The sequence below is a fragment of the Silurus aristotelis genome (assembly GCF_946808225.1).
Source record: "Silurus aristotelis genome assembly, chromosome: 4".
Lineage (NCBI taxonomy): Eukaryota > Metazoa > Chordata > Actinopteri > Siluriformes > Siluridae > Silurus > Silurus aristotelis.
In genome coordinates, this window is record NC_139577.1 from 26,789,431 (window position 1) to 26,803,604 (window position 14,174).

The window sequence follows — 14,174 nt, forward strand, 5'->3', positions numbered from 1 at the left end:
GTTTGATGACTGGATGCCCAATCGACACATCTGCATTAGAAGGTTCCCCATCTCTCCAAACATCTTCATTTAACTGCCTCCCATAGAGTTCATCTTGATTTGGAAAAATGTCTTGAAACAAAAAAAGCAAAACGCAACAGGATGAACAGTCAAATCTAATGTGCGATTACATGGAAGAACACACATGCAAATCGTTTTTTTCAGATTTGCAAATGCGTATAGCATAGCGCTGCTGAATTCTCAAATCTGATTCACTAGAAAGTGTTAAGGACTTTATTAATATTAATAACAGGTCCACTTTATCAAATCACAGGTTTATATGAGTGTATTACAGTTTCTGTAGCAACGACGTGAATGGCAAACGATACTCGTAAAACAAGGCAAATACAAACAAATCCTTATAAACATGACTAAAGTGAAGCTGGTAATGAAACGTTTATTTAACATTTACAAAACACGTTTCAGGAGGAAGCATTTGGTGTCCAAGTATTTAAAGTTTTCAGGACAGGGAACATTTGAGCTGTGTTTTTAAGACATACAGAGAATATAATAATAATATTAATAATAATACTAAAGAGATTGAAAGAGAATATAATCTCAAAAAAACATTAGATCGGTGAGAGATTTACTGTTTATTGCAATTATAAGGATAGAAAACATTTACGTTCGACAGCTTTAAGAACAACTATAAACAAACAAAAACAAATCACTCAAATCTAATAATAAAAAATAAAAACAGAATCACGGTAAAAAAATTGCGGTGGCAGAAGAGAAATAAAACACATTCTATTCCTATAACAGGACTCCCCGACTTGTGTTATATTTTAGGAGGAGATATCGGTAAGAAATCGTGGAAATATCGCGGTACGTACCAGCGACAGGAGCTCGGTATTTGTCGGAGAGATTTGCGCTCACTTGGACTCGACTGGAGCGATTTCCCGAGCTTTCGCGGATTCTCCTTTCGGCGTAACCGCGGGCCATCCGCAGCTCCATCAGATGAAGTTTCCTCTTCAACGCCTTGTTTTCACGCTGGCACTGAGACATCTGCAGATTGATCACCGCGTAATCATCGTCCACCAGTTTACAGATTTCTGCCACGGCTGCGTTTGCCAGAACCTCCATGATGGAGGCTAGCTGAGTCTGAAAGGCCAGGCGATTCGACATAATGAAAGACACCGGAAACGACACACAGCCGCCGTTTCTTTCACCTACGCTAGAAATCTAACCCGTGTCGCTTTGATACTCCGTTTTCCGGTATAGAAAATCGCACCGGGGATTTGGTGGTCAAACAATGTAACCGTATTGTTGCAACACCGTCGTCTTGTTGCCGTTCCGTGGTGACGTCACGACTCCTTTCCGGCTGCCCTGTAGTAGTGACGTCGAGGTCCCTCGTGATGTCTGTCACACTACAGGAAAAGATCTCACCAAAAAGCGGACATGAACTCCATTGTAGTTGATCATACACCTTATTAATCATTATATGATCTCATTCATGTTTAGTACGCGCTTACTCCTGGTTAAGGGGAGATCCAAAGTCTAATCCTAGAGCACTTGGTGCTCAGAGTTCCTCAGAGTTTCTGGAAAGTTACAGTGATGTCCATCATGGGCAATAAAACCATGTGTGTGGCAGACAATAAAATAATGATTTACCCCGGAAATTAAATCCCAGTTTTTGGAACATTTTGAACACCCAGACATGTGTCTGGACCAAAAATTTTAATTATTATCATGGTTCTATCTTTGCATTCACAAATACACAGACTTTACTTTGTCTATTCCCCCCCCCCCCCCCAAACTGTTCACTACAGTAAAAGTAAATTAATAAATGGTGTTGCACGAGGTTTCAGGAGTTAATGTAAATAATTCCTGCTATTTTTTCATTGACCAGAGATTTGTTGCTAAGACCATTAAACATGTCATATTTGCATGTCATATTTGCATTTTTTCTTATCACTTGGCTATCAAGAACTCTCAAGAGCAATATTTTCGACATTGATACAGATAACAAGACCAGTATTTCCGAAAGCAATCATTATTAATATTAAACTGATTATAATAGACTAGACTTCCTTTTTAAAAAATATTTATTTATTATATATTAATTAAACAAACTTTAAACACAATATTATGTATCACACAAAACATTTAAAATGTATGTACATTATATTTCTACATTGCATTGGTTCTGCAGAATCTTGACATTTCTCCCCTATGATCCCGGTCCTTCCTGACTGATCAGCTTCCCAGGTTTTGAAAAACATTCTCTCAGATGTTATAGGTGATGTAGTGATCCCAAGATATAAGACTGAGTGACAGAATGCTGACTTGTTATTCAGGTTAATCAAAAATGAGAAGAAAAAAAAATCCTAGGTAGGGTCAATAATTTTAAGACTTTTATTTGTCACATATACCTTACAGCACAGTGAACTTCTTTCTCTCCTTGCATATTCCAGGGATGTTAGGAAGCTTGTTTCAGTCACAATGTAGCATATAGAGAGTTAAGGACCTTGTTTAAGGGCCCAAGAGTGGCATCTTGGTGATACCAGGGTTAAAACCCTAACTTTCCAACCAGTGACCCTGAGCCTTAACCACTGAGATACCACCTCCCTTTATGTGTGAATTAATTCTCTTGATTTATCAGCACTATCAAAATGATCACTATTTACTCATCTGTCTATCCATATTGTTTTTTTTTGGCCTAGGATTAAAGCATTTTTTTTGCAAGAGGAGGAGATGTGACAAAGTGTGCCTGAGAAAAATTATGTAATTACAATGTAATACAAAGTTTCCAATAAAAAGGCCTGACCTTAAAAAGATAGAATAAATCACTGATATGCTGCTTTCTGGGCTGGTGTCCTTTTACCTACAATTAATCAACAATTTAAATATGACATGTTCAATGCTTTATAGCACAACGTTTTTTAACCACACTAATGTTTATATTTTATAAGCATAATAAAATGCTCAGTTATATAAGATATAGTAAATATGAGATAAGGTGTGTCCATGTATTTAATATTCAACATTTAACCTATTCATAACATTAATTCATCTGCTTTAGAAATGCACCTGATTTGAGAAAAAAGAACGTACAAATTTAAATGTTCTAGGTTTTCATATTGATGTTCAGGGCATAGAAACTAATACTGGTTGTCTCTCCTCTTACAGAAAAGCCACATGAACTTTACTTGTGAGTTATCTCATGCATTAATTTATTTTTAGATATTATTTTTCACATGTGGTTTCCTTGAATTTCACATGATTTATACAGTATATAACCACATGTGATCCCATTGCTTTCTTGGTTGAAACATAACACCAGAGTGAGAAGGAAGTGATTCATTCGTTCTTAGTTCTAATGCACCCATAATGTATCTATAATACTTGATATCAATGTTTGTAAAGTTCAAATAAAGAAATTGCAAGATAATTTACAAGATCTTTAATTAATCCCCCCCCCCCCTTTTTTTTTTCCAGGCAGTTGAAAACAAAGATATCACCATCTGTCAATCAATTATACTAAACAACAATTCTCTGGTTATTGCTTTAGACTGACAGAAATTACACTTATATTTACAGTCCATACTTTTACAAACTAGAAAGGACATGTTTAAGATGCTTGACATGTTGCTTAAAAATGAAACAGAAACATGAAATGTGAGCCTGTGGAGAAGCCAGGCTAAAGAACAAAACAACTTTATAGTGCAATTAATTCGGTGTCCAGTAATAGCACATTGCAGGAACAAACAACAATATACACAGTAATATCATACAACAATTCATCACGAGAAGTACCTCGAGTACCGCTTTTGAAAACATGTGGAAGTAGAGATTGTACACGGCTTATCTATGTCATCAACCCATGTCAGATTAAGCAGAACTAAATTGTCTTCACATCCAAGAGTTTACAGTACATTGTGACATTAAATAATACATGATATGCAGTGCTGTGAGGACATAAATAGAGTGGATTAGGATAAATTCAAATTTGTCCATGCATACCCTGATGAGTTTAATTAGTACAGATTGAATGTTTTTGAATGAAATCTTTGTAGAAATTTGTTTAATCTAACAAAAAAAACTGAGTTAGAAAAGTGGCAAATTATAATATAAATTATAATATTATTAATAAATAAAACTATGTTTCGATCTAGATCATGTCTTTTTACTTGCCATAGATTTACATGTGTGTGTAATGAACACATTTATTAAAAAAATAACTGTAAAAACTGCATACGTATAAATCATACCTAGAAGATTTGTCTCTCTGGGGTAACACAAAGTTTCCTTGAATCCTTATACTATTAAATAAACATTATATTCTCAAATGTGACTGTGTGGGATTGTCTACAGGAGCAGCTCTGATAGTAGTTAAAGCTGCAAGGCAAGATACTTGTACCCATTCTAATACTGTCATTTTAATACACTCTACTCTGCATCACTATTGGAACTTTAGAAAAGAAGTGCTAATCCACTACAATGCAAAGCTCCCATTAAAAAGCCTAAATATACCGATTTAATCAAAACTGATTAATCTCTGATATGCTACATACCAGGCTGGTGTCCATTCTCTCTGATTTTCTGCATTTGTGAGACCCCCGTGTATGTATCTTTAGACCAGAGGTGTGAAACTCTAATAATGTTCCAGTCCGCTGTGAGCCAAGACATCGAGATAAACATCAAGATATGAATAAAAGGAACAATGTCCATTATAATAACCATTAATGAGCAATAAACAACATATGTTTTAGCTTGTTTTCAGCAATATGAAATGCTCTTATAAATATAAGATAAATAATGTGTGTGTGTGTGTGTGTGTGTGTGTGTGTGTATATATATATATATATATATATATATATATATATATATATATATATATATATATATATATACATATATATATATATATATATACACACATATATATATATATATATATATATATATATATATATATATATATATATATAATAAATCAATAAACTCCATTTATTAAAAAATGCCTAGAACAATGGTCTTTCTCTGCAGAAACAATTAATGATTCAAGTCATTAATGTTATCAAATACAAACATTTTATGGGGTGAGGAATCCTTAGCGACAATGAATTCTTAAATCTAACTGACTAGACTTTGCTGATTTATTGTCTATAATACCAGTTATAGACCTTTTTTATATACCTTTTCCTATATGATTATGGCCTAGTCTTTATAAATGGCTATTACATTTAAAGCTGCCATTGCTTCTTTAAATCAGTCCAAGATCCTCAGTCATAATCTCTTGTGTTTTGCACTTGTCTTGAGACTTTGCAGATTTCTTTGGTTTAATGACTTGACTGTAGATGACTTCCTCTGGCATGTTGCTTTTTGCACTCATCTTACTGTCTTTTTTAGCACTGGTTTGAACATCCTCATTTGTTTTGTTAACTGCACAAACCTGAGGTAAACTGTAGATAGGTTCTTCCTTATTCTGAACCTTGCTTCCCCGTTTTTGTGCTGGGTATGGTATGAAATTTACCTCAGCATACACTGGTTCTAACTGACTTACAGTATTAAATGTTTCTGTTGATTTAGCAGGATTAGCAGATTCATATTTTGGGGGATTAAATGAAGGTTGAATAGCATCAACAGGATCAGAATACACAGGTTCTTTGTCTGCATTATAGCCATGACCCGGACTTGTGCTTCTCTTGGGTACTTGTGGTCTGACTGACTGTATGGATGTACACTCATCTAACCCAACAGCAACAACAGGATTTGAGTACACAATTTCAGGCAAGGGAATGGATTCAGCAGGTTGCCTCAGTGTTTTTTGGGAAGAGTCAGTAACAAGTGTGATGCCTTCTAATTTAACTGAACCTGGAAACACAGGACTTGAGTAGCTAGAGTCAGAATAGTTGTTGCTCTGAATGTCTAGCAAGTTGCCACTGATTGGTCGTTTGGAGAATGGGGAGCTAGGTGTGAGGACAGTTCCAGTGACAGATAGACTCTTCTGTTGCTGAATGGCCAGTTCCATGTGTCGGAGAATCTTATCACCTTGCTTTGTCTCAAATATAAAGGAGCCAGGACCAGAATCACAACGTCTGCCTGCCTCGAATGAGAAGGTTATCTAGAAAGGAGAAAATAACTAAATCAGTGCATAGGACTATAACATTTACTGTAATACAAAATAAACACAAAAACCTAATCTCTGATTCCAAAGGCTTATTCACTTTTGATATTTTCTATAGTCCCTAAAACATAAACACAAAATAGTATTAATATAGCATTATTAAAGAACATTATGTCTATACTGTCAATGTGAACATACTGAGTCACTGAAATTAAGTTGGGGGTTAATTTTTCACAATTTCAAGAAAAAATATCTACTGACATTGTCTCTTCCATAACGGCGCAGTAGCTTATAGGGCCATTCCATCACTTTCTTCTTGCTGTCAGTATCCTTGAGCATAAGCATTTCTTCCCCAACCTGCAAGCAATACACTCCCTGCAAACTGCAGCGCACCGATGCCTCGGACTGCTCTACAGTCACCAGAAACTCAAACACTGAAGGTAGAAGCAGATAGACATTGAGCATTCAGTGAAACAAATCATTTCGGATAGTGTTCATAAAGCAACAAGTTAAATAAATGCTGATAGTTTGGTTAGATTTTTAAAGCAAAACTATATTTACATGCAAGAATTTCACTAAGCTGTTTAACCGAACTGACTAATCATTAAATAAGTTAAAGTTAGAGTGTACAATGATTAATCATTCAGTGTTATTCAGTTAATTATTTAATCCCCTCTGGCTTTACTAAATATCAAGTTAAGAACAAACTTAAACTTAAGACCAACCTTCATCTCTGGAAGCATAGATGAGATTCTCTTCCATCTGTGGTACTGGACGTGGAACATTATTACTTACTTTTTTCTGTTGAATGTAGAAACCAGAATGTCGAAGGCAAAATATAATTTAAATTAAAACAGTTTCAACAAAAATACAACTTTCTGTATGTTTAGTTAGTATTTTTGAGCAATTACCTGAAAGGCAATTTCACATATTTTATCCACCCACTCTCCACAGCCTTCTTTCTCTACAGCAAACACCAGTCTCCTTTCATCTGTGGCTACACAAAGAGCAGCCATGTTGTCCCCAGGCAGGGCCTCTGCATGTGGAGGGAGTCGAACAACGCTGATACAGTCAGCTAATCTTATAATCTTGCGATCGGGTTGCTTCCGGACAATAACTGGCGACCGTTCTGGACCTGTTTCTGTTAGCTCCAATCGAGCCACACCATTCCGGCTGTTTGGGTAAAGGTTTAGCCAGTACTTCTTCCATTTCTGATGAAGGAAATCAGAAGTTAGGAATACAAATAGAAACACACACAGGGACATGTTTTAGAAAAAAAAAGAGAGAAGAACTAATAGTTTAGGCAACCTGATAGATGCAATATGCTTGTTAATCAGGGTTCACGTTGGCACTCTGGCAGCAAAATTATGCCTGTCACAGCTTCTCTTTTTAGGTGAAAGATAACACTTTATTCTCCCCAGAATAGAAATGTAGTGTGACAAACATATGAGCATAAAACAAATAATTGAAGACATAATTATACAAATAAAGACTTAATATATACTTAAATGTGATTATATTCCTGCTTAGCTCAGTTTCCTTTTGCCCTATAGAGTGCCATCTGTCCTACACAGTTTAGTGTTATGTTTGAAGACACTCACATTTAAAGGTAAAACTAAAATATTGAATATTTTTCAATGCTGTAGTCTCTGTTTTCATGTGTCTGTTTGGGGTTGGGTTCTTGGAACATCACATCATAAAAGTGCGTGAAACTGCATCACCCAAAAATGCCTTACATTGCGAAACAACCTGAGATGCTCGTTCTGTCTTGACATGTAGAAACCCAGCCCACTACACCTTTTTCATACCAGCATATACCTTACCATTCCTTCACAGCCTTTAAGCCTTTTGCCACAGCAAAGACTTGCCCAGACATATGTGAAAAATGAAACTCAAATCAGTTTATAAACAGCAGCACAGATTTATTTATTCGTGGGTGGGATTGGAATAATAATAATACAATAATGAGAGAAAGAATCTGAGTAGTTTTTTCTTGTTACAAATAGATAGCTTATGTATAGTTATTCTGTACAATTATAGAACATTAGTAATAATTCACGACAGGCCTCTAGATCTAGATCTAGGTCCTATATATAATTTGGTACTCGGACCTACTTTGAAAAGTTATTAAAGTGCTAAAACAGAAAGAAAAAAAACCCTATACAAGTGTTTTAAAGACTTACCTCTGAATTTTTTTGGTGTTGTAAATAAACCTCCCCTCTTTTTACATGGGTGTCCATGTTCTGTTCAAGTCAGGGTGATTTAAGTCCAGGGGATCCGAGTTGGTCTAAGCATAAAGATGAAACCCTTCTTTCTGTTCTCTAAATAGGAAAATTTGCTCCGCCTTTACAAGAAACTTTTATTTCGCCCAACCCTTCACCTAACGACAATACCCAAACACAATACACATCCGACTCAACCGATTATCGATATGACGTCACTGCACATCATCACGTAACAATTTTCCTGTCGGATTGCATAAACCACATGCTGCATTTTAAGAACATATTTGGAGTTACATTTTCGGAGAATATATTAAAGACAATATACTACTAATAGAGAAAGCAGGTTTAGGGAAGACAAAGGTATGAAAACACACACACACACACACACACACACACACACACACACACACACACACACACACACACACTTCTTGGGGAGGGAGGCATGGCCCAATACAATAGAACAAATGTCATACCAAATAAAACATTATTTTAGCTTATACCTTTAATATTCGCCTTATAAGGAAGACGTTTGTCCAAACCCACTTGTTGCTATAGCAAGTGAACAGGGTTTAAGATTAGTTTCAGTTGTGATATCCGACAAAAATGGACAATTATCTGGACTTGTTTAACAAGTCTCAATTAAATCCGTTTTCCTAAATGAAATGTCAGTATGAATATTGGTATAATGAAAGCTAAAAGGCAACAGACATCATATTGAAATACTGTAAATGGAAATGTCAGTATGAATGTTGGTATAAGGAAAGCTAAAATGTAACTTTCAGTGCCTTGTAAACTTTCTCAATCTTACCAGGTTTTTATAAAACGATTATACATTTAAGACAGTAATGAATGAGCGTGAAGAATGAGGCGGCATCAGCACACTTCAGCATGAACAGAAGATTTGAGTTGTGCATTATCACCATGAGAGTTTTAGCAAGTTCTTCTATATAATTGTTTTCTCTTATGCAATAATTTAAACAATAAGCCACTTTAAATGGTCCATCAATACAGGGTCCGTAACAAGGAAAGCCCAGCAGCATCTCTACTTCATGAGAAAGCTGAGGAAGGCACCGCTTCCACCTCACATCCTCAAAACCTTCTACAGAGGAACTATAGAAAGCATTCTGAGCATAGTGAGGACGTCTGAGATGATCATAAGGGTCTCTCTTCCTTCCGTCATGGACGTTTACAAAACATGATGCAGCCGTAAAGCAGCATTGTGGCTGACACACACACACACACACACACACACACACACACACACACACACACACACACACACTTTATTCTTATGTCCTCTGGAAAGAGGTACAGAAGCATTCAGGCCCTCACATCCAGACTGTATAAGTTTTTTCCTTAAGACCATTAGACTCCTCCAAATGAAAAAACTGGACTGAGACACACATACAATCAATCAATCTTCCTTGTCTTTTTTTTTTGCACTAAATGTTGCACATGTGCACCGTGTTGTTAGTTTAGAGCTCTGTGTATTTGTATGTTACTTTCGTTAATTGATGTAGCACCTTGATCATGGTGAAATGTTGCTTCGTGTCACAGTGTAATGCACTGTATATGTTTGAAATGACAATAAAGCCTACTCGATTTGAAATACCCAGTATACTTAATCATTACAAAGCGGTATGTATTGAAACCTCGGGCAAAACACATCAAAAAGAGGGAAGCCACTCTTTATTTCATTATACTTTTTTTTTCTTCATTTTTGTAAATGCAATTCGCACAGTGAAAGGACTTCAATTAAAGAAGAAAAAATAAACACATTAGAAATCCTTTACAGGAAGTCAGCTGCCATCAGCTCCAAACACTTTAAACTGGTCCACCCAGAAATGATCCATTTTGCTGTGTCAATCCTTCACCCCAGCCCATTCCCCTCCCACTCTAATGACACATTTCCTCCCTTTAAAAAAAAAAAAAAAAAAAAAAAAAAAAAAAAAAAAAATTTAAAAAAATTAAAGGTGGGAACAAAATGGGAAAAAAAAAAAAAAAAAAAAAAAAAGGGAATTTGAAGAATTTTTAAACAGTGTCCAGGGACAAACTGGTAGTCACTATCACAATAGTGGAAATAACATAGTTGCCTCTCAGAAAAGCTAGTCACAAACTGAAGCGGTCCACTAGGAGCATTACTTGGATTTCCCAGCCCACCCCAATCTCCCACCCAGGGTACACATGAAGACAAATAAAAATAAAAAGCTTATAGAAGAGCATCAAACCCCCCACCCAACCAACCCCCCACACACACACATCAAATTTAATTGAGGCATGAGGTGGGTGTGACTGCTGACCATCAGCAGTCACATAAGAGTCTATATATGAGGGAGCGCAGTTGATCCCTAGTATTTCACTCCTGGCACAAACTCCTTCGCCTCGGGGTTCAAACTGCTTTTGCGCTGGAAAACAAAAACAAAACAGAAATGAGAGATATTTGAACACAATATGAAATTTTTGTTAAACAATACATTTTATTATTTTGACTCAATAATTTTTTTGTAGTCTTCTATTGTTCAATGAATATGTAGCACAAAAACAATTTTTTAAGAGAAATTAACAGGGTTATTATTATTATTATTATTTATAAAAAAAAAACAAAAAACAAGCACTGGTGCATAGTGATTCAAACTATGAATCCAACTTAATCATCAACGTAGTTTCATGGTAGAGTTGTGGGAAAAAGCATAAGGAGATGTGGGATGACGAGATGCTCCACAATTTAGACATTTTAATGTGGAACAATCCACATTTCATGATTATGTCATGTCAATATGTCTGCGCTTAATTTGTGGGAAAACATAGGTTTATTTATCTTTAAGTTATAGTAAACCTGCAGTACACCTGGTTTACAATATTAAACCTTCTTAGGGAGCAACTTCTAATTTTGTTATAAATATTTATTCTTACGATCTTGTATCAAAATATGACCAGAGAGTATTGTCAAGAAACTTACTGCAATGTCTTCCGCATTCGAGTCATTGACTGACAGCCCACTGAACTGCTGCTGAATGTGTCCAACTCCAGGAAGGTCTCGTGAAGGAATGAACCAATCTTGATCTTCCTCTTCTAGCATTTCTTGGAAACAGCGCTCCAAAAACTCCTGCTCCAAAAGCTCTTCCTCCACCTGTGTGAATTTAAGATGAACTACGATTTTTTTCTTATATTGTGATTAGGTTTTTACTTCATGCCTTCAGTTTTAAATGCATAATGTACTGTAATTAATGCAGAAAACAGCTAGTTTTCAGATTACCATCATTGTTTTCAGAACTTTCTGTAAATGTTTTTAATCCATCCATACCTATAAACGTCAGAGCACTTTCAGACAAATTACACTAACCTGCCTGTTGTACTCCTCCTCGTTCTCCATCCACATGTACTCCGCAAAAGGGTTGGCTTCTACTTCCTTGTGTCCATTTAACATGCTGTCTTCTTTCCCAGGGCCACTGCTGCCCCCTGGTGTCTTTGCTACCTCAGGACTGTTTATATCTGCAGGTTCTGTAACAAATAAAGAAATATAACAAATGAATATCTACATTTGAGTTTATCCTTTAAACACCCAAGGACAATATATGTTTAAAAGCTGTTGGCAAATATCTAACAGTCACTAAAGGAGATTAGATTAAGCAGTATTGTTTACAAATATAGAGCCAACGAAATGCACTTATTCTAGACACACTCCTGTATATATATGTGACGTCTTAAAAAATTCCACTAACAGCTTACATTGAAGTTGTCATGAATGACTAAAGACTACAGGCAGTGGGGTGATTTTGACATTTTCTAAACACACTGAGGGAGCTTGTGCGATGACATTTTTCTAAAGCCTCCAGCAGTCATGTCTCTGATATTTTGCATAACTTTTACAAAAATGCAGTGAATGGTTCAGTCACCGAGAGGATGTCTGGAGGAGACAGTATCATATTCAGTTCATTATCATACCGAAAATGAACTGTTTTGTTGGAGCGGTGATAAATCTTCAGAACTTTTTAGGAAGGTTTATTTTGTAATCTGAAAAGAACATTCAGTATTCTCACGAAATCCCACAAACCAATGCGTAATCAGTGTCTGTAAAACATAATGACCAAAACAACTATGCATATTTAATCCCGGGTGACAGGGAGGGCCAGCAAGTAATGTTTCAAACTCCACAATCTGTGGTTCAATCATGATCTTAAGTGCCTGTATAAACTAATAGTCAAAATCACAAAGATAAGGACTGGTTCCCTTTTGAGTCTTTGAAAGTCCTTTGAAAGTTTCTGCCTCATAGTTTACTATAAATAATGGCTTGATCATTAAGGATAACCTTATCTGCTGAACTAAGCTATATTTCTCCTAGGACTCCAATGTGTGAGAATGTGAATGCAATGTGATAAGGGAAAAACATAATAATGAACATGAATATAAAAGTGTGTGTGTGTGTGTGTTGGGGGTGGGGGTTTATACATAGTTTAGTTTCCTTTTTTCAGGCCATTTAAAAAAGTTTCCATAAACCTGGTGGCTCTGGTCAGTCTCAGATCAGTTGATCCACTCACTTGGCTTACCATCTATTATCTCATTTTAAAGCACAGGTCAATGAGACTTTATATGACGATCACGATAGACTACAATGAACAAACAGACCAGACACAACACGTTGTTAACACGTTCACGTTCCCCCATGAGTTTACTATTAACTCTGTGGAATGCGTTTGCTTTGAATAACCACTTGCCTATTAATGATCACGTCCGAATTGTACACGTGAAGAAACACTTTAGTTTTGCACATTTCGGGCGAAATTGGTTAACAAACAAACGATAAACAAAGAGAAGAAAACCTATGGATTGTGTGGTGTTCACTCAAATCTCGCGAGATCACAGAGAAGGCCCGAGGTCGAAGCTAGCTAGAGGAAACAAGGCCTTCTCGACGCCGTCGCGTTTCCACACGTTAAAAGCAGTACTCTCCAAATATTTTATTTATTATATTTTTTTCAGTTCACACACATAACCTGGGTGTAAAAACCTAATCTACAAACGACACTGGGCTATACTGTAAACAAAAACTGCAAACCGAGCGAGCTAATGAACACTGGCTAATGTTTAGCTAACAGCTACATCCATCGTGTTTTTCAGTGACTGGAAAAAAACTCCACAGCGATGTCACCTGATAGTCAAAATAGAATTGCGGATTTGTTTCATGTACTATAACTTACCAGGCATTGTTTCGACGCTTTTCTTCCAGATAATTGCAACAAAAAAAATAACTCCTGTGCTAGACTAAAATGTGCCTGTTTTCAGTAACACCGTTACCTGGCCAGCCTTCAATCCTACGTCAGGATCCTTCATGTGGAGCTGCATTTGAAACGTTAGTGTTTGCGCCCCCTGGTGCCTGCATTGCGCCAACGCACATGCGTATGCGCGCAGCCACCAGGAGAGGGCGTGTGATGAGTGTGGCCATGTAGGAAAACCCTCACATGCTTGGTGGTGGAAGTTGTAGGTGTTCAAGCCCCAGCAGAGTACAGGAACACAAGCTGCCATTGTTGGGCCCTTGATCAAAGCTCTCAACTCTCGCTGCTCTAGTAGTGCTGTATTATGGCTGACCCTGTGCTCTAAACAGTGAGGTCTACAGTGGGCGAGGCACTGGACAGCCTAAGTCACATTTACAGTTACTGTTTTCGGAATGTTTTGGGGTTCAAGCCGCAGCAGAGATCACAAGCTGCCACTGTTGGGCCCTCAATTACGGCTTATAAACCTCTCTGTTCCAGGGGTGCTGCTGTATTGTGGATGTCCTGACCCTGTGCTCTGACCAGTGAGATCTAGAGCAGTTGAGTCACTGGACAGACAAAGCCAGATTT

The 14,174-nt window shown here is 36.7% G+C and overlaps 3 protein-coding genes and 1 long non-coding RNA gene across 5 annotated transcripts in view; 1 reads left to right on the forward strand and 3 right to left on the reverse strand.

Moving 5' to 3' along the window:
* LOC310724543 (uncharacterized protein) overlaps window positions 1-1,675 on the reverse strand; it is an 8,157-nt gene extending 6,482 nt beyond the window's left edge. The window contains exons 1-2 of the mRNA XM_083538747.1: window positions 873-1,675; window positions 1-111 (exon numbers count right to left, since the gene is read on the reverse strand). The exon at window positions 1-111 is cut by the window's left edge and continues 14 nt beyond it. Of these exons, the coding sequence (XP_083394873.1) occupies window positions 1-111; window positions 873-1,164 (403 nt within the window). The 5' untranslated portion in view covers window positions 1,165-1,675. The remainder of the gene's footprint in view (window positions 112-872) is intronic.
* A 1,437-nt stretch (window positions 1,676-3,112) lies between these two features.
* On the forward strand, window positions 3,113-4,679 carry LOC310724643. The gene is made up of 2 exons (XR_014533123.1): window positions 3,113-3,284; window positions 3,325-4,679. It is a non-coding gene; the product is annotated as an uncharacterized lncRNA (long non-coding RNA).
* Window positions 4,680-4,974: 295 nt separating this feature from the next.
* dok1a (docking protein 1a) lies at window positions 4,975-8,444 on the reverse strand. 2 transcript variants are annotated; one of them, XM_083538766.1, is made up of 6 exons: window positions 8,293-8,424; window positions 7,933-7,972; window positions 7,021-7,320; window positions 6,835-6,910; window positions 6,371-6,543; window positions 4,975-6,106 (listed from the first exon to the last, which is right to left on the reverse strand). In XM_083538766.1, the coding sequence occupies exons 2-6, from the start codon at window positions 7,933-7,935 to the stop codon at window positions 5,246-5,248; spliced, it is 1,413 nt and encodes a 470-aa protein (XP_083394892.1). In that variant the 5' UTR covers window positions 7,936-7,972; window positions 8,293-8,424; the 3' UTR covers window positions 4,975-5,245. The 2 variants fall into 2 exon arrangements, with proteins under 2 accessions (XP_083394892.1, XP_083394891.1); XM_083538765.1 differs by lacking the exon at window positions 7,933-7,972 and having other exon boundaries at window positions 8,293-8,444.
* A 1,565-nt stretch (window positions 8,445-10,009) lies between these two features.
* On the reverse strand, window positions 10,010-13,727 carry paip2b (poly(A) binding protein interacting protein 2B). Its single transcript, XM_083539762.1, has 4 exons — window positions 13,533-13,727; window positions 11,681-11,838; window positions 11,297-11,467; window positions 10,010-10,742 (listed from the first exon to the last, which is right to left on the reverse strand). Exons 1-4 carry the CDS (start codon window positions 13,537-13,539, stop codon window positions 10,686-10,688), a joined length of 393 nt encoding a protein of 130 aa, XP_083395888.1. The 5' UTR covers window positions 13,540-13,727; the 3' UTR covers window positions 10,010-10,685.
* Window positions 13,728-14,174: the final 447 nt, after the last annotated feature.

Excerpts from the sequence above, each read along its gene's own strand:
- dok1a (XM_083538765.1), bottom strand. The coding sequence starts at position 8,349 with ATGGACACCCATGTAAAAAGAGGGGAGGTTTATTTACAACACCAAAAA. Across the intron at positions 6,911-7,020 it reads TATGTGAAATTGCCTTTCAG|AAAAAAGTAAGTAATAATGT; the intron begins GTAATTGCTCAA and ends TACATTCAACAG. Across the intron at positions 6,544-6,834 it reads CTATGCTTCCAGAGATGAAG|TGTTTGAGTTTCTGGTGACT; the intron begins GTTGGTCTTAAG and ends TTCTACCTTCAG.
- paip2b (XM_083539762.1), bottom strand. Across the intron at positions 11,468-11,680 it reads AGGAGGAGTACAACAGGCAG|GTGGAGGAAGAGCTTTTGGA; the intron begins GTTAGTGTAATT and ends AAATTCACACAG. Across the intron at positions 10,743-11,296 it reads CGAATGCGGAAGACATTGCA|CGCAAAAGCAGTTTGAACCC; the intron begins GTAAGTTTCTTG and ends TTTGTTTTCCAG.